The sequence below is a fragment of the Ursus maritimus genome, unplaced genomic scaffold (assembly GCF_017311325.1).
Source record: "Ursus maritimus isolate PB19 unplaced genomic scaffold, ASM1731132v1 scaffold_14, whole genome shotgun sequence".
In the NCBI taxonomy this organism is placed as follows: domain Eukaryota; kingdom Metazoa; phylum Chordata; class Mammalia; order Carnivora; family Ursidae; genus Ursus; species Ursus maritimus.
Window position 1 is genome coordinate 53,335,454 of NW_024423786.1, and position 17,959 is coordinate 53,353,412.

Below are 17,959 nucleotides of genomic sequence, written 5' to 3' on the forward strand. Positions count from 1 at the left end.
CTTGGCATGCAGCGCCATGGAGAGCAGGGATGGGGGCGAAGCACCTCCCACATGCCACCCAGGGGCAGAGTTGTAGTTTGAGGCCCCTTGGCTCTGAATCCCACCCCACTTCACACATCAGTGTTGGCCACGGTCACCCACAGAATACAGTTCTCAGGCCTCATGTCAGGGAAGGGATGAGGAAAGAGGGGTTCCCTTGCCAAATAACTTCAGAGAACATTTGGTTAAACCTGTTTCTTTATTGTTGATTTTCTTAACCCTTACTATGCAGATGTCTTGAGCCAGTGCCCCAGGAGGGCTGCTTTTTCACAAACTCATTCAATCGAAGAGCATTTCACAGGGACAAGACAAAACACCCGATTGACAGAATCTGGATCAAATAGTTGGCATTCAATTAACATTCTAATGTTTTAGGTCTTCACGGTGGCCTGGGTCTCCCTAGAAATCTCTGGTGGTAATTTTCCCTTCATTTGTGACAGACAGGCTGGGCTGGGAGTTCACACAGGCCACAGAAGCCTCATTGCTCTGTCCCCTATTCATTCCCCAAACTTGGGTTTCGGCTGGCTGAGCGAAGGCTGCTTGTCCAGTGACCTAACCAGAAGCAGTTTGGTGGGAGCCAGGTGAGAAGACAGGCGAGGCTGCTGTGGCGAATGTGGGGCAGTCCTCCTCAGAACGGGTTGCGCTCCACTCGTCCTTTTGTAACGCCCATGCTAATTTGCAACTTACGGACTTCGGCCCTCCTGGAGCCCAGCGGAAATTAAATCTCTGTGACCCTGATGCTTTGTGTCTTTGGTGGAGAGCGACGGAAGCTCACTGCTACGTTTTTGTTAGTGTGGTGGTTGGGTTTGTCGTGACCGCCAAACCATCCATCTTGAGGGTCCTGGTGGGTCCTGAGCTCACCAGTCCCAGTGACATTTCATCAGCTCTGACTCCCTGTGAAGCATCTGTTACGTGTGCGACTTTGAAGGTACCGCAGTCAACGTAACAGGACCCCTGTTCTTCTGGGGCTCACGATCCAGGGTAGATGCTGCCAGCGAGGAGGTGAACACATAACCCCCCACAAGCTCCAGGCCAAGTGCACAGACACACCCATTGCTTTTTATCAGGTGTTTGACCCTTAGGTTTTCTCCCCCCGGCTTCCTGTTCCCCATTTTTCCTGTAGAGCCTTGCACAGAATGAGGGCTTAGTAAATATGTGTGTGAGCACACAGCAGCTATGTGACGTGTGGGAAGACTGCAGAGCGGGTTTAGTCCGAACGGTTATTGGATGGCTCTTCATGGTGCGCACTGGCTGCTGGGCTGGGGCGCGGAGCTGTTTGGGATGCCGGAACCATGGTCTGTTAGCCTCCCTGACAGGTAGCCTCGGTGTGACCCGGGGCGCAGTAGAAGCCAAGAGCAGCCCTGGGGGCACGGGGGGCAGGTGTGTAGCTCAAACTGGGAGCTTCCTGAAGGATACGGCGCGCCCATACCTGAATGAGTGTTGGCCCCGGAAGAGAAGGTGAGAACGTGTTCCGGGCAGAAGGCCAGAAGTAGGACAGAAGCACAGGGCATGCAGGGGGCCGCGGGCCCTTCAGTGGCACCACAGGGGTCAGGCCGGGGTGGCCTGTTGGAGGGAGCTCCAACCCCAGTCGGGGAGGGCGGTGCTGAGTTTAAAGTGTGCGCCTCACACCAGTGGTTCTGGCTGCTCTGCGGAGGCTGGACTGAAGGGAACGAGAGCAGAGGTGGAGAAAGGAAGGTCTTAACTACAGCAGTGGTGGCCTACAGCCAGGAGTTAGTGAGGGAGTCACTGCATGGGTCTCACCCAGGTTTCCAGTTCTTCAGGAAGCTGCTTTCAGAGCTCAGACCCCATGTCTCTGCTGTGGCCTCGCTCTGCCCATAGCTGAGCACCGAGCCCACTCGCAGTGCCGTTGTTCCTCCAGCAGACAGGACTCTCCCAGCTCCTGCTTGGACCCTGCCCTGTGGCTTTGTCCTGCCCCAGGGACCCAGAGGCAGCCCGGGCCTCTCACGTTTGTGCAAATCGCTGCAGCCCCTTCTGGGTGCCTGCAGATCAGCCGACACAAGAGAGCTCTTCCCCTACCATCCAAACGGTTCTCCCTCTGTTCTTGCCCTTCCTCAGTGGCCTTCCATCCATTTCTCCAGTACCCCCTTGCCCTTACTCCTCCTTCCGTCCAGTATTTATCAATGCCAAGTACTGTTCTTAGACCACAGGGCAGCCAGGGGAACGAGGCGCTCTCCGATCTCATGGAGTTGATGTCCTAGCAGGGGAGACAGAGATAAACCTGTAAATACTGAGTATATCTGGTGGTGGTACCTCCTGTGAGAGAAAGCGTCTCTGCTTCACTGTGAGGCCAGGCAAGTTCTCTTCTATAGAGTATAGTGTGTGTTTAATTAAGTCTGCAGTGGCTAGGCCTCACCTCTCAGGCTGGAGGTTGTTGGAGAAAGGACAGAAACACTTAAGACAGGCTTAAGCAAAAATCAGCATTCGTTGGCTTAACTGAACAGTCAGTGGGGGTGGGGTTAGCTTTGAGCTTGGCTGGACCCAGGCTTCTAGCAGTGTCTCCAGGATTCAGTTGCCTCCCTCATCTGCAGCTCTGCTTCCCGCTCTGGTCCAAGGTCCCTTTTGGTGACGTGAGACTGCTCTCACCCCCAGAGTTACCTCCTACCAGCCCTGCAGCCCCAGCAGAAACAGAGCACCCCCTTCCCAGTAGCTCCAACAAAATTCCTAGACCCAAGTCTCATTCACTGTCAGTGGCTTGGCCTTAGTCACATGCCATGGTGTCCTCTGGGGAAGGAGTATGAAGTACTCTCCTCCTCGGACCTAGAGCCAGGGGCGAAGGAGGGGTGGTTCCCTAAAGAAATGGGGGGCTGGCCCAGACTCCCAGCTCCTTCCCGTGTGCCTTCACTCTTCACAGCTGGCTGGAAGTCGAACGCAGAAGTGAGACTCAGGCCTGGATCTGCAGCCCTGGCTACTGGGCTTGTGGGGTGAAGGGCAGGGCCGGAAGCTCTCTGGGATTCCCTGCGGTAGGAATGGTGGATCAGCCGCTGCTGCCCAGAGTGCCTCCTGCATTCCTTTGCTGTCACTTCCTGTCTGGCACAGGCACTTTCGTTCCCTCTTCCATCTGGGTTTGTCAAGCAGCACCAGCCCCTGTACGGGGAGAGGGCTGCTTAGGGAATCACGGAGGCCTCATCGGCGACCCTTCCGTCCCCCACCGTCCTCCCTTGTAATACTTTGGTCTCCTACGGGTCGTTCACCCCAGTGTTCGCTGTGGGTTGTGCGTGGCGAGGCCTGTCGCAGTGAATCAGACTCAGGGACTCGGGTGCTGCTTGGCTTCCGTGTGCACGGCGGAGGGAATGGCCGCCGTCAGTGGGCTGCTCCCCCGCAGTCAAGACCAGCATGTGTTCTGCTTCTCCAAGGAGTGGGAATCTGATGGGATGGGAGCGGCACCATGTCCTTTTGATTGTTTCAGTCTTGTCCCTCTTTCTCCTCAGACCTCCTCCCCTCCCTGACTTTATTGTGGGTGCTCACCATTCCCTCCTAACTGGTCTGCCCGTGTCGCGCCCTTCCCCAGACTGTTCCCTCTTTGAACCTGAACCCAACTCTTTTTACAGTACTTCCCCGAATCCTTAGCGTGGCGGTCATCTGCCCCCAGGCTCCCTGTCACTTTTACTGTATTTTCACACCTGCCACTCCCTTCCCGGCTCTTGTCTTTGGACTTCAGCAGCCACCTCTTCTCAGGGACATTTCCCTGATTCTAGCCGCTCTGACAAGCTCCCCACACAAGCGCGCTCACGAACCAAAGATCCTCTCCCCTCCCACGGAGCAGGCCTGCTGGGTAAAGCTGTATATAAGTGCAGGTTCCTGGTAATCTTGGCTTCCCGAGACTGAGTGCTCCCCAAATTCATGATCCCCCTTGCTTCCCATCCACTGTCTGCTTCAGGACTTTGCATGCTGAAGGGCGCCCCAGGTGCACCGCATAGGATTCATGCGTGGACCCAGAACCACCACACCCAACCTCAAGGCATTGAGGCAGGCAGCATCTGGGTCTTCCCCACGGGTGAAGGTAGTTCTCATCCAGAATCCTCCAGCTGGCAGCAGGGGCTCACTGAGCTGCCATCCACGCAGGGGCAGGTGGCAGAGGGCTGTAGATGGGGCTGTCCCTGGATAGGAGACAAATGGGGTTGTCTGAGAATAACAGGTGGCACCACCCTGGGCTCGTCATGTGACAGAACATTTCAGAGGGTTTCTTCCCTCAGCAACAACTGTGCAGGATGGACTCAGATTTTTCTCAACTCCTTACATTCTTTTTTTAAATGGGTGGTCGCTGAGAGATCCAGGTGGAACGTCAGGTGACTCCGCCAGGGCAAGCTTTCCAAGGAGCAGGAGCTGTGTGGGCAGAGGCTGCAGTCTGGTTATCCCCAAGACCCGCTGGCCTAGAAATTCAAAAAAAAAGGACTAAAAACCTAAACTAGTCTCCAGCATTTGGAATTGGGGAGGTGCCACATAGAGATCTGACATCCCTGTGCCTCGTTCCCGCAAGGCCACAGTTGGTGGCGCTGAATGGTGGCAGCACCTTTGCTGCCCTGCAGCCTGCTGCACTGCCCACCGCTCTCGCTCAGTCATGGACATGGCTGTTCTGAGTGAGTCTTGAAACCTTTTTCTTGGTGTATAATATGCACACAGAAAAGTGCACATACCCTAACATTAGATGTCGGATTTTCACAAACAACACGCCCATGCAGCCACTTCAAGAAACCGTTTTCTAAGTGATTTGATGTTCTTTGGAGTTACTAGTTTTCTGTTGGATTTGCTTTTTTGTTTTTAACTTATTACAAACAAATGTAGCTTTGTTTACTGTGTGACTATAGTGTTGGGGGGAAAAAAACCAATTTTTCTTTTTGCAGAAAAACCTGCCATTGCTCCGCCCGTCTTTGTGTTTCAGAAGGATAAAGGACAAAAGGTAAGGGGCTGGTATGTTCTCTCTTCACATGATTACTCTGATTTGTTTTCTCCCAGAGGGCTCTCCCAGGTCACATGGCCAAAGGTGCTTCTATCTTTTAAGCCTCCACGCGGAGCTTGAAGGGAAAAGGTCCTGTGGCTTTAAGTTACCGTGGTGAGAAGTTAAGACAGGCATGTGTGGAAAGGGCTCAGAAACCTTGCTTTTCACAGTGGCAGAAAGCTACTAATTCCTGATGCTTCATTTTAGAAATACTACTGTACATTAGGAAGAATAGGAGAGAAAAGGTAGAAGGAAGGGGGGAGGGAAGGGGGGAGAATAATGGTTGTTAAGGGGGAAGACAGGACCTTTACAGGTTTTAGGGGGAGATTCTGACTCCCAACCAGCTTGGCCTAAATGCATTTATGGTAATTATTAGTTGACTTGCATTATGTATTTACCATCCATTCTTTGTTATTCGTTGCTTCCCCCTCTTGGATTTTAAATGTCTTGGTTGCCCTGATGTTGGAAATAACTTGCCTAACTTGTAGCAGTGAGCTAGCCCTTTGTTACAGTCCTGATCCCCGTGGCAGTAGCGTTCCGACGTCACGTGCTGCTGTTTACCTAGAAGTTCTTGATTTTGTGTCCACCCTGACAAACAGTGTGGAAGGTCGAGGTTGTGTGCAAAGTTAGTTGATGTTCTGTGGTTGATGTTTCTGAAGCTTTTATGAGGACTGTGTGTGTCCAACAAACGGATGGTCCCTTCCACAGCTGCCTCAGGACAGCAGATACAATGTAATACCCGTTGCAAGATTTCAAAGTGAGGGACCAAAGTGCCGCGCTGGATTCAGTGTGTTTTGAAATCTGTTTGTATCTTGTTGATAAGAACAGCATTTGAGAGAATCTCCCTCTGGAGACATGTAATCCACAGTCGAGGTGCTCTGGTGGATTTCCGCGCCCCCCCGCCTGCCGGTAGGGTAGCCAACTCTGAGGTTGGGGCCTTCTGGTCCGGAGATTTGGGACTCCTGGCAGCCCAGCTGCTGCTCCTAGACCCCATCCCTCGGGCTGAGAAGAGAGGCCAGACTTCTGTGTGGCCCACATTGTTCTGAACTGCGTTCAGGTACTGTGCCAGGAAGAGAGCATGTGTGTATGTGCAGGGGGGCAGGAGGGAAAAGTGGCTGACCAGCCCCCCCCCACACACACACACATGTACCCCCTTGCAGGGTACCTTCTGTGTTAGCCGGGGCTGATGTGCTAGGCTTCCTGTCACATTAAACTTTCCCATTGTTAATTCTGCTACGGGGCGCCTGGGTGGTTCAGTCCTTAAGGGTCTGCCTTTGGCTCAGGGTGTGATCCCAGAGTCCTGGGATTGAGCCCCGCATTGGGCTCCTCCGCTGGGAGCCTGCCTCTTCTTCTCCCACTCCCCTTGCTTGTGTTCCCTCTCTTGCTGGCTGTCTTTCTCTCTGTCAAATAAATAAATAAAATCTTTAAAAAAAAATTTTTTTTTCTTTTGCTAAAGAAAGAATCAACACCCGAGGAGACATTCTTCCTGTTTTGTTTTGGTTTTCCAGGTGGTACTTTCAAGACACATCAGCCTCTGCGGTCTCCTCTCCCATGGGCCCTGACCAATACATATAACTTAATTACATGTATTTTTATCATTTTTCTTTGGAGCTTCAGTCACTGTGAAGGGGCTGATGCATTTCTGCTAGCTTTTAGAAATGCCTGTGTTCAATTTCTGATTTAGACATCATAGTTGGTTCTCTCAGGATTTTCTAGAATTTTGAATTTTATTATGATCTTTTGAACCACTTTTAAACGGGTCCGCAAACTAAGGCCTGCCACCACCGCCCGTTTTTGTAAATAAAGTTTTGTTGGCACACAGCCATGCCCGCCCTGTGCCCAGCAGTCGAGGCTGCTTTCCCACTGTGACAGCAGAGTGAAGTAGTTTGGATGGAGACATATGGCCGCAAAGTCAAATATATTCAGTAGCTGACCCTTTACAGAAAAAGTTTGCCAACCCCAGAATTAAAACAAGTGATAAAAATTGATAATTCTTTAAACCTAAGACTTTTAGACAACCAGCAGGATGAAACACTAAAATGTAAAATTTTTTGGCCGAATTTAAAGTATTTTTTAAATTACTAATTTCCATTTCAGTACTGTTTTCACAGTTGAGGTGGTTCTTCTCTGTTGCCTTGTAATTCAAAGGCTAACTTGCTTGTATTACCTCCAGAAGGTTGGGGTGAAGTTGAATCGGAAGANNAGCTAGGAAACTGCTCATCATCATCTTAAAATGTGCAAATGTAGTTCTTATCAAAATATTGACTCTGAGCCAACTCTAAATGGGCTTCTAAAAATAACTGATCTCTAGCTCTTCAGAGTTCAGCTCTCTGCTCCTGTCATGCCTCTGGGACAACGTCACCCGGCAGGACGCAGGGAAGCTCTGCTTGTTTACAGAGGAGGAGCCTCTGTAACTGTCCGGGAGGGCTGCTGTCTGAGCTGTCGGGTGGAGAGTGGCCAGGTGGAGACGGAATCCTCCTTTCTTCCTCTGCTGCTTAGGACAGCTCAGAAGTGAGGCAGAGAGCAAGCCGCATAGCTGAGACAGCCAACTTTGTTGCTCCTCGGCTTCCCATTTCCCATTTCAAGGGAGATGGGCAGGCAGAGCTGCAGGGAGCAGCCGTGGCGCTTCGGACAGAAAAGGAAGTTTGAGCCTCTTTCCGGTCCTGTCTCTCGCCCACTTCCAGCCCGTCTGCCCCTCACGTGGCAGAGGCAGAGCGGGAAACAGGACATACAGGCTTCTGTGGCTTGTTTCTCCTTTTCTCTTCAACTTCGTATTTCGAAAATATTCAGGTCCTCAGAGAATCTGAAAGAATGGTACTGTGGACACTTGGGGTGTCCCTCACGTGGCTTCACCAGCGACATCTTTGTCGTAAATGCTGGAAGCGCCTGACTCTGAGTGGTGCCCATCTGATGTTTCTCCCCTAAATCCTTCTGCAGGAGGCTTCTGGGACTAGGGCCGTTCCTCTCTGTGGCCCTGCTGCTACTGTCACTCCTAAGAAAGTGATCATGAAGTCAGAAATGTCCTTCAATACATATAGTCTGTAATTATGGCGTCCCAGTTTTCACCAAAATGTCCCTTATAGCTGTTTTTTGAGCCATTTCTTGATCCACAAAGATCAAGAAGTCCCATCATCAGCTGTGGGACCACTGACTTCCCTTTTCAGTGAACAATCTCTAAACCACCCCGTGGGCTATGCTTCAGAGCTTGTGTCCCCCCTGCCAAGGAGAGCACCCACAGGCCCCGCTGTTATTACTGAATCATGATTGAGGTAAAAGATTTGAAATCGACAAGAAAGAAATGAAGCTGTCAGCCCAGGCATTTTGTTTTCCTTTTTGTTCACTAGCAAAGCCACATACGTGGCCTTTTCTGTCCTTCCCAACCAAGGCCCAAGTTGCATTTACAGCAGGCTGCAGATTGGTGGCAGTAGCCCACCAGTGGCATCAATTGGTCTCAGGGCAGGTTGTCAAATCCCCCTGTTGTTCCCGATTAGAGAGAGTGGTTGACGATTTGAACTCCAGTCCTAACTCCTAAAATCCAGGCCCCGAGCTTGGCTGACAGTGCACGCTTGTCCATCCTTCCTTCCATGTTCTCACGCTTCCTCAAGAGGGCGCTCTTCATGAACTGCTTGCATTTCCGCATTTCTGGTTTTAGTAGCAAAAATGAAACTTTTTTTCGTAACTGCCTTGCATGGAGACAGTTTTTTTCTTTTTGATGTGAAGAGATTTTGAATCTTCTTGGAAGGTGGTGGTTTCATGGACTGTGACGACTGTTTTTTTCAGATACTTTATCTTCCAAAAGTTTATTCATCTGAACAGGTGAGGCTTTGAGGTCTCACTTGCAGGGGGATGTCTGTTTGGGAGAAGGACAGAAAGCCGTTGCAGAAATGCTGTTGAGCAGGAAGTAAGGCGTCCCTGAAAGCGCTGTCACAGTGTATTCAGACCTGCTTTTGAAGCTTACTGTTAATGTAACAAGCCTGTCCTGTGTGCACGTGTTTGTTTGGGGTTTGTCAGCCACATGTGTTTTAGGATGATGTCAAAGGCTACCAAAATCTTGATGTCTGATGTTAGCAAACATGTTGAAGAACTACAGGTCCTGTCTTGGTTCTCTAGCGCTCGCTTTTCCTGTCCAGCCAAAACACTCAGACCCAAGTAGAAAATGCTGCAGTGGCACATGTGTTTCTTTCCAGTCCTCTGGTTTAGGCTTCAGTTCAGTGCCACCAGGGCATTTGAACATTTACGCTGTAAAACCAGGGTTAAAAAAAGAAAATCCCATGTGGTTCCACTTAGAGATAGGCCATTTTCCACCGAGCTCTGGGTTTAATTTTCTCTTACCGGGTGTTGGCGCAGGGACCAACCTTCATGTCCTGAGCAGGTTTGAGGAACAGCTTGAGAAGGAAGGCCTTGGTGTGTGTGGATCTCCCCTGGATGGGAAGAATCGATTTTGGTGGTTTTTTAGATATACGATGAGTTAACATTTTGTTTCTTTTGCCTTCCTCAGAATGTTTGGAAGTTCTCTTAAATCCTCTTTACAGAGTTCCTTTCATCCATCACCTTTAAGAACTAGCCCCCAAGCCCTATCTAAAGAGGTTTTAGTCACTTCACACTCAGAAGAAACATGGCCAGGTCTGTGGAAAGACAGGGCAGCCACTTAGTTCATAAAGCGAAAGAAATGGCTCTGTGTTGTGGACGATGCCAAGGAGGAGATTTGGGGACGAGAGCCCATCTGTTCCAGGACACCGGCTTTGTGACCCATTTCTCAAGAAAAGAGTCTTGGCCACAGAGCTCTGGGTCCACAGAAGCCCTCCAGAGTCCCAGGAACCACCTCGAAGGATGCCAGGGATGTTGTGCTTTTGAGGACAAAGACTTCCAGAACCAGCTTTCTCTTGCCCTGGCTATTTTCTAAATACACCGTTGCCCAGGTGTTTGGGGTAAACATGGGAGAATCCTAGACCAAGGGGCTCCCTTCTCCAGCCGAACTCCTACCCCTGTGGTACAAAACCAGCTCTCCCTGTCTCTGTCAGCTGGTTTGGTCACCACACATCTGCACTCACTGAGGCGAGAAAGTGTTGCCTTGATCTCAGGTTTAAGCAGAACGAGTTGAAAGGGGCTGGAAGCACTCTAGCAGAATGCAGAAGCCTGTGAACCCTCTATGCCCTGTTTTGTAGCTGTGTGCTATTCCAGGCCTGCCTTCCTCACCTCAGTGGACAGAAATGGTGCTGAGGGCCAACCACCCTCATCAGTATTCTTGCAGAGATGGGTCATTAACCCCTAGGGACGGTGAGACATAATCACCCCTGTTCCCCTCTGATAGAGGCTCTGCCCCCATTTTGGTCACCAAGAGTGTTGTTCCTCACTCCCAGCCCATAAACATGGTAGCTCCATGCTGCCTGTGTTGAAAATGGGGGCCCAGGCCTCCTGCAAAGTTAAACTGCAGCCAAGTCCACGTTCATTTTCCGTTCTTTCATTCCGGAGGGCCAGTTTTGTTGAGCAAAACAACAGCATGTGCCAGCTTTCTTGGCTCATCCTCCCAGGCAGGAGCTGCTCAAGTCTGAATGTCTCCAGCCCTTTGATCCCTGTCCACCCCCATCCCATGTTGCAGCCTTTATTTACATTGAAGGAAAATTGTCTTTTTTGCTCCCAGTCCTCTGCAGAGCAAAAAGACTTGTCGGATTCGGGAGAGGAGCCTCGGGGGGAGGCTGAGGCCCCCCACCATGGCACGGGTCACCCCGAGTCAGCTGGTGAGCATGCCCTAGAGCCTCCTGCCCCCGCTAGCGCTTCAGCCAGCACTCCTGAAGCCCAGCTTCTTCCTTTCCCGCGAGAACTGGCAGGGGTAAGTCCACCTCCACCCAGCACTCCACAGCCTGGGGGTCCCAGCCCAGATCGGCCCCTTTCCCTTCGGGTTCCTCAGATCCAGATCCTAAACCACAAGCAGCTGATGATAACTGAAAAGGTGGTCATGATCTCTGTAGCTCCCTTTAATTCTTGCTGCCAAAAAGTCAGGAAAGATTGAGTCCTCTTTTACATTGAGACTTTCTGAACGGGGGAATATGTATACACCCATAGCGAGAAGCTAGTCCTGTTTCCTCAACATGAGGGGTCAAAAGAGGGATTGGATAATGGGGTAGAACTTCCAAATCAAATTCGACCCCCCCCTCTCCGTCCTTCCATTTTTCTTTCTCCTCTCCCTGAATTTGGGCATTCAGGTTCAGGGTCTTAGAAACACCAGAAGCCCCGACTTCCTTGATCTAGAGGAAGAGGAGGTGTCTAAGGCAGACTGCTTTGCAAGACCAGTTGTGTTTGGACTGTGGTTAGGCTGTGAACTGCTTGTCTTCAATCAAAGCAGGAAGAAGAAAAGACTCTTCCTTTGAATCCAGAGGGAACCCCTTGAGCCCTTTATCTTTGTATTGAGAAGGCTTTTGAAGACTATAGGTGGAGAAGATTGTGAACTCTCGAGAACAAGAAATGTCTTGAGTGTTTGGAGGTTGATAAAATGGGAAAGGTAAACATCATCCTACATTCAGGATTGAAAACTCCATGTGGGTACCTATTCCCCCCCATTCTCATGGCAGGGAAAAATGGCTCTCAGGCAAGGAAACAAGGGACCCTGCTGTGCACACCAGGCACTGGGCAGCCATCCAGGGCGTCACAGTCCCAAACTTCAGTGATCCCTTGTGTCACATCACCAGTCCCCTGTGTTCTCAAGGAAATCATTAAAATTCAGTTACAGCCACCAAACCTGGGACACACAGGAAGAAGTGATGTTGAGCAAAGGTGAGGTTGGAGGCCAGTTTTAACATGTTGGAGAGGAGTCCGTGTGTGGTGGGAAAAGAAGGAACAGTCTTTACCACTTGCCAGGTAGGAGTGACAGGGTCAGTCCCTCATGGCATACAAGTGGGTTTGGGCCCAGTAAAGATTCCAGCCGGGAGGCAGTCACACCAAAGTGTTCTAGGGGCACAGCCCTCATGAGAGTACTAGAGCTGACAGAGCAAGAATGAGGAGGTGATCCCTTTTTCGGTTGGGGGCCAAGCAGCTCCTGAGCCTTCTCGTGAGTCAGGTATTGTGAGTTATTGTGCCTTCGGCCTTTGCAAGCACAGGAAATCATGTTCTCAGTTCCCTGAGAACAGATGACCTTCATGTGGATCTGCCTAAGAGGCTCCAGGGCCTTTTGCGGCTGCCTGGTTTGAACAGCAAGCTTATAGAGCAGCCTCTGACTCCAGGGGCTGAGGGTTTTCAGTTGAGAGCAGGAAACGGGTAGGTCACAGAGGTTGAGGCACAGCAGCTGCTCCTCCAGGGGCATGTAGGGGGTCTTACCTTCTGCTTGTGGCCAGGCCAGATGTGGATTTCTGAGGCCTGGCCAGTGGGACTTGACTTCTCAGTTCTTGTGGACTTTGGGTCGGAGGCTCTAATCCCAAGAAATTCAAACCATCCCCAGCCCGGCCCTGCAAGGTCAAGTGTTAATAGTAGGGAACCTCAGGATGGGTTGTGGGTCACTGTGGGAGGAAGTCAGGGCTGGGGGGAGCAGTTGATGAATGTACCAGCATAGCGGCAAAGGCCGCGCACATGACACACACATGTGCTATTTGGTTTTAGTGCTTGTAACTATAGGAACCCCCAGTTCTATCAGAAGCCCTTACAGTGCCACTGTCGCATCATTTGGTGACAGCTCTGAGCCAACCAGGGCTCTCTCCGTTGGGCTCTCAGCATGGAAGACTCTAGCTTGTTGCCACTGGCTCCCATTAACTGGCTTTCTTCAGTGACTGGGTGTGTTCAAGGCAAAGTAAACGTTTTTTAGGTCGATTAGGGCATAAATCAAGGCAGATGGAACCCGACCCCAGCTTCCTCTTGGGCTGAGGTGTTTCTTTGGTTAGCTAGGACTAGTTGCTTTTGCATCGAAACAGATTTCCATCTTGTCCCGTACCACACTGGAATTCAGGAAACCACCCACCCTTACCCAGCCAGTCTCGCCCATCATGTTTAATCTGTTCTTTATTGCATGATCCCTCGAGGGAATGTAAAGCTTCGAGCTCTTTGTAATAAATAGTGGCTCACTGAATTGTTGCTTACAAAGGGCCTGCTCGTCTTTCAGTCTCCCCAGACTCTGGCCATCGAAGACTCAGTACCGGGAACAAGCCTCTATATATCAGACTTACTGGCTCTCAGAAGACAGCTTGGAGAAGACCAGACCATATCCAGATTAAGTTCTCTGATCCGGAGAAAGGCAGCTCTTAGTGCTTCCTCCGAGTCTGGCTTAAGTCCCCTGGCCTGAAGCTCAGAGCCAAAGCCCTGTGGAGCCTGAAATGTGTTTATTAGACCCACCAGGAAGTTTAGACAGGTTCTGGAACCAGAACCCTGGCTGGACAGCTTCCCTCATCTTCCAGCTTCTGCACGGGATTTGACCCTCATTCTGCTCCCGCCCAACATTCAGACCTTTGGAGGCCACAGCTCTTTTTCTTTCTTCAGTGTCTGCCTTTTTGGTAAGAACTTCTGAGCTGGTCACCTCAGTAGCAGAATAAACAGCATGGAATTGGCCAGTAGTCCATTTAAAGACCAGGATGAATCAGCAGGCCCCTCCCTTGATTGATTTTTCATCCTGGGCATCCATTTTCCTGCAGCCACAGACAGCGGGCTTTAAAACCAGCCAGCCCATATCGAAATCACTGAGGCCCAGGCAGACCAAATGGGTGTCTGGCGTGGTCTCATTTTCTGGTCTTCTCTGGGAAGTCAGGAAGGCCACGAGTGCTTTTCATTCCTGTTTACTCTCCCTGTGTCTGTGTGTCTGAGACACAGTGTCCAGCCCCATTCCTTCCCCTGGACTGGCCGAGCACCTTTGTTCTCCTGGAGGCCGCACCGGGCAGCCTCATGAAAGCCATGTTCTTTCAGGGCTTGGGGGCGCGGGGCGCAGAATCCTTGATAAATGATTGTAAATTTTCACTGCTTCATCCTTTACAAAGAACTGAAGCTTCCCACATCTACAGTTCCAGGGTCCCATTCTGGGTTAGACGTTACCACCTATTTTGTATTTGGCAAGGATGTGCACACCTCACAGAATGAGCAGCTCCCCCCGAGGTTCCTGTGGCTCTGAGCAGAGCGAGCCACTGCTCCTGCCATTTTCCCCATGCGTCCCCTGCGTCCGCCATCGTGGGGCCTTTGCAGCTTCTGTAGGCACAGTTCACTCGTTCACGCCTCCTGACACCAGGGCTGTGAACTGAAGGGTTCTCCTTGGACTTCTTTCTTTTCTGCCTCCTTGTGTAAGTGTTGATTTGGGGTATGTTCGTCATGGTGTCCCAGATGGGCACTGACCCCAGTGTCACCTAGGTATCATCCCGAAGCCCTGACACTCACAGAGGTGGATTCTACTGTGGGAAGAGGCAGAGGAGGAAATGGGACTTTCACACCTGCTTCTGCCCTGCCTCCTCACCAGAGAGGAATCCTGGAAGCCTGCTCTTAGAGTCTTCCTCCCATGAGTCCCATGTTAGTGGCTTTGGATGCAGACTTCCAGGGTCCAAGGAGCTGCAGCTGCAGGGCGCACCCCTGTGTGTGTCCCAGGCATTGTTCTCAGCTGACCCCTGAGTGGCCTCTCTGTCAGTCTGGTGAGGGCTGGCCCCTGACTACCAGGCTGCTGTGTTTGCACAAAGTGTGTGTGGAGCCGGCGTTGGCCTCGTTTTGGGCCAGGGTGGCTTAAAGAGGAGTTGCTTCACCCCAGACCTTTCCCTATTTGGAGAGAAGACAGCACGAGACAGCCAGACAGCAGGCTCAGACCTTCAGTGCAGCTGGAGGGCTGGGGGGTACAGACATCAGGCTTCTCTCACGCCGGCCACCGTTGAGGATTTCTGGAAGAGTTGGCATATCCAAAGGCAAGCAGAAATGACTTACTCGTGCCTTCTGTCTCCTTGCTTCCTTGTGCTAGCTCCTACTGAGGAGAGTTGCTGGCATCGGTTTCCTCACTGCTTCTGAGTTGGCTAGTCAGACCCCACAGGAGATTCCAGCAGCTTCTGAAAGGTTCTCCCTGGTGGTGTAATGTCCTGTGTTGTCCTCCTCTGTCCTTGGCCTCCCAGCTTTCCAGAACCAAGAGGCCAGTCACGTTGTCTCTTAGAAGAGATTGGGGTGTGGGTTTGAGGGTCTCCTGCATTTGAATGTTGTCTGGCCAGGCACTTTTCTTCTCCAGGTCACTGAAGGGGCTGTGACCAACTCGGGATCCATTTGTGCAGTGAATACATGCTGATCGTCTTTTGTGCACAGCATCCTGAGGGGTGTGTGTCTGAACTGTGAGCAGAACAGCCAGACGGACGCATTAGATCATTTTCAGCTGGTACACAAAACAGGGCAGAGGCCCAGGGGAGGCTGGGCAATGAGGTGGAGAGGAGCAGCTCCACTCGCCGGGTGGTGGGGCAGTGAGTGAGCATGGGTTCACCCTGGAGGAGGCTGGGAAAGGCCTTGGCGAGGCCACACTGAGCGGACCTGCAGGAAGCACGTCCCAGGCCTTGGGGGTGGCACACGCAGAAGGAATGTTGAGGCAGGAACAATGTTGGCATGTTCGGAAAACAGGAGGAGACAGGCTGCAGCGTGACAGCAAGGAGGGGTGGTTCAGGAAAGACAGCAGGGGACCCAGAGGCCTCAGCTCCCGGTCTGGGCCCACTTCTGGGGAGGGTTTCCTAGCACTCATCAAATTCTAAAGGAAACTCAGATTCTTGAGAGGTTTGGGGTGTTGTTGGCATATATAAGAAAATTATGTGTCATTAAGAGCCCCACAATACACCAAGCAAAAACAGAACCGAAGGGAGAAGAGACAATTCAGTCACAGTCTTGGAGAGCTCAGCACCCCCACTTCAGTAGTCAGCTGAGCATTGGGACGGAAGTTGGAGAACAGAGAGGGCCTGGACAGCACTCTAAACCCAGCTGCCTAGCAAGCAGTCTGCCCTGGAGAAAGAACGTCGAGGGCCCTGTGCTGCAGAGTGCCCGGGACGTCCTCCAGGTCAAACAGACCATTTGCTAGACCACAAAACAAGTTTTGATAAACTTAAAATGACTGAAATCATGCCAGGTCTTTTCCAGCCACCATGGAATGATATGAGAAATCTGTAGATTTCTGGAAATCCACACACATGGAAATGAGCCCAGCTAGCCAGCAGGGCAGAGGGAAGGTGGATGTGGAGGCCTCTCGGGATTGAGGTGGTGGAGGAATGCCCTTTTTGGCAGCTGAGGAAACAGGAAGCCGGGGTCTGACAAGCTTTCAGGGCCCCTGACAGGACCAGGGGCCACTGTTCTATGTGTAACACAGAGACACATGCCTTAGTAGCTTCTCTGAGGCCCGCAGAGCGCCTGTGATTTCTGTCCCTTCGCTGAACAAATGGCCAGGTGAGCTCCTGCTGTGGGCCGAGGACCAGTGCCTTCCTGGGACTTGAGCTAGTGGGGACCCTGACACAATGACACAATCAGAGTGAGGGTTGCAGAGGAGTGCAGGGGGCAGGGGTGAGGGGTTTCTCTTGTGAGAAGCCGGGGAAGAGCTAGCAGAGTGAAAAGAAGTCAGCTGATGAGGGAGCGGTGTCTGCAAGGTCATTTCCAGATACCAGGAGTCGCTCTCAAAGTAGCAGATCCCACGGGATCCGAGAGGCTGCCGTGTATAGGGTTAGTACAGCCAGGATGCTTCTTGAATGACGAGAGAGAGGCCAGAAGCCACAGGACCAGAGCCGGGGTGGGCCCAGCCACTGTGAAGGAATAGGAAGGAGGTACCTGAAGTCTGTGCCTCAGTGGTGCCACCTAGGGAAGGGGATGGTCCCAAGAGAAAAGGCCTGCTGTGGCCGTGGACCCAGTGAAAGGAAGGCGCTGCCAGAGTATGTGTCTGAGCAACACCCCCACCCAGATCCCCCACCCTGACCCCCTCATCTGGCTGCCCAGGGACTTGACCACATCCTGACTCTTGTCACACCCTTCCCAAGGGCATACCATCCGTCGGAAGCGAGCTTGCTGGGAGAGCCCCCCCCCCCAAGTCCAGGTGTCAGCCTTGGCCAGGTGTCAGGTCAGAGGGAGGGCTACCTCACCTGCTTATCTCACTGACCCCTTCCATCTCCCTGTGGGGGAGGTGCTGGCACCCCCATTTCCCAAGGAAGGAAACAGAAGCCTGGGTGAGTGAAATGATTTGCCCGAGGTATGCATTTAGGAGGTGTGGGAGTGGGGAGAGTAAGCTCTGCGGGCCTCCAAGGGCTCGAGCACCGCCACACTCTGCTCTCGCGGTCCCGGCGCCGGTGTGTGCCCGTCAGGAGCCCGCTGCTTGACTCCTCCGGTGTTCCATTTCATCTGGGGCCCTGTGGTATGTTCACAGTTACCCCAAAGACTGTTGAACCCCTGTTGTGTTAGGAGGGGTTTGTTTCCAAGCACTTTGATGAATGGCCTCCTCGGGGCCTCCTGAGCACCCGATGCAGCGTGGGGACAGCAGTCCTCCTCGTGCTTTTGCCGAGGCTTGCAGGGAGCACTTCGAACGCACTTGAGCAGGAAAGGCTTGCGTTTCTGACTCAAACCCAAGTTGTCGGCCCACTCGGGAGGAGTGAGTTCAGGTTGGGTTCCCTTTTTCTCCCTTGTCTCTTAGGACGGGGTCCACAAACTCCGGGCCTCTGTCTGCAAGCTAAGATGGTGGAATATGTGTGTGGCCCAAGAAGCCGAAAGTCCTCTGTGGCCCCTTCTGGAGAAAGTGCCGCCCGGGGCTCACTGTGCTCACAGCCCATTATTGGTGTTACTGAGGGCAGTTGCTGCCTTTCCACCCCGCCCTGCAGCTTGCAGAGCACTTTCCCAGGCATGCCTCCTCTAATCCGGAGCAGCTCCTCGAGGCAGGTGGTCCTCGTTTGGCTAAACTTGACCCCTGGGGACTTTTCTGAAAATAAGAAAATTGGCTCCTCTGCTTGCTCTCGTGCAAGCGCCCCAGGAGGAGTGGTGTTCACCCCTCGACGTTTGCTTCTGGCTGCTTGGTGC

General features: G+C 52.0%; 1 protein-coding gene across 8 annotated transcripts in view; it reads left to right on the top strand.

Moving 5' to 3' along the window:
• The window catches only part of RANBP3 (RAN binding protein 3), a 53,059-nt gene that overhangs the window by 14,506 nt on the left and 20,594 nt on the right, over window positions 1–17,959 (top strand). For 5 of the 8 annotated variants that reach the window (XM_040629503.1, XM_040629501.1, XM_040629499.1 and 2 more), the window contains exons 2-3: window positions 4,902–4,957; window positions 10,638–10,826. In XM_040629503.1, the coding sequence (XP_040485437.1) occupies window positions 4,902–4,957; window positions 10,638–10,826 (245 nt within the window). The remainder of the gene's footprint in view (window positions 1–4,901; window positions 4,958–10,637; window positions 10,827–17,959) is intronic. The other 3 variants (XM_040629504.1, XM_040629505.1, XM_040629506.1) reach the window with 1 other exon arrangement.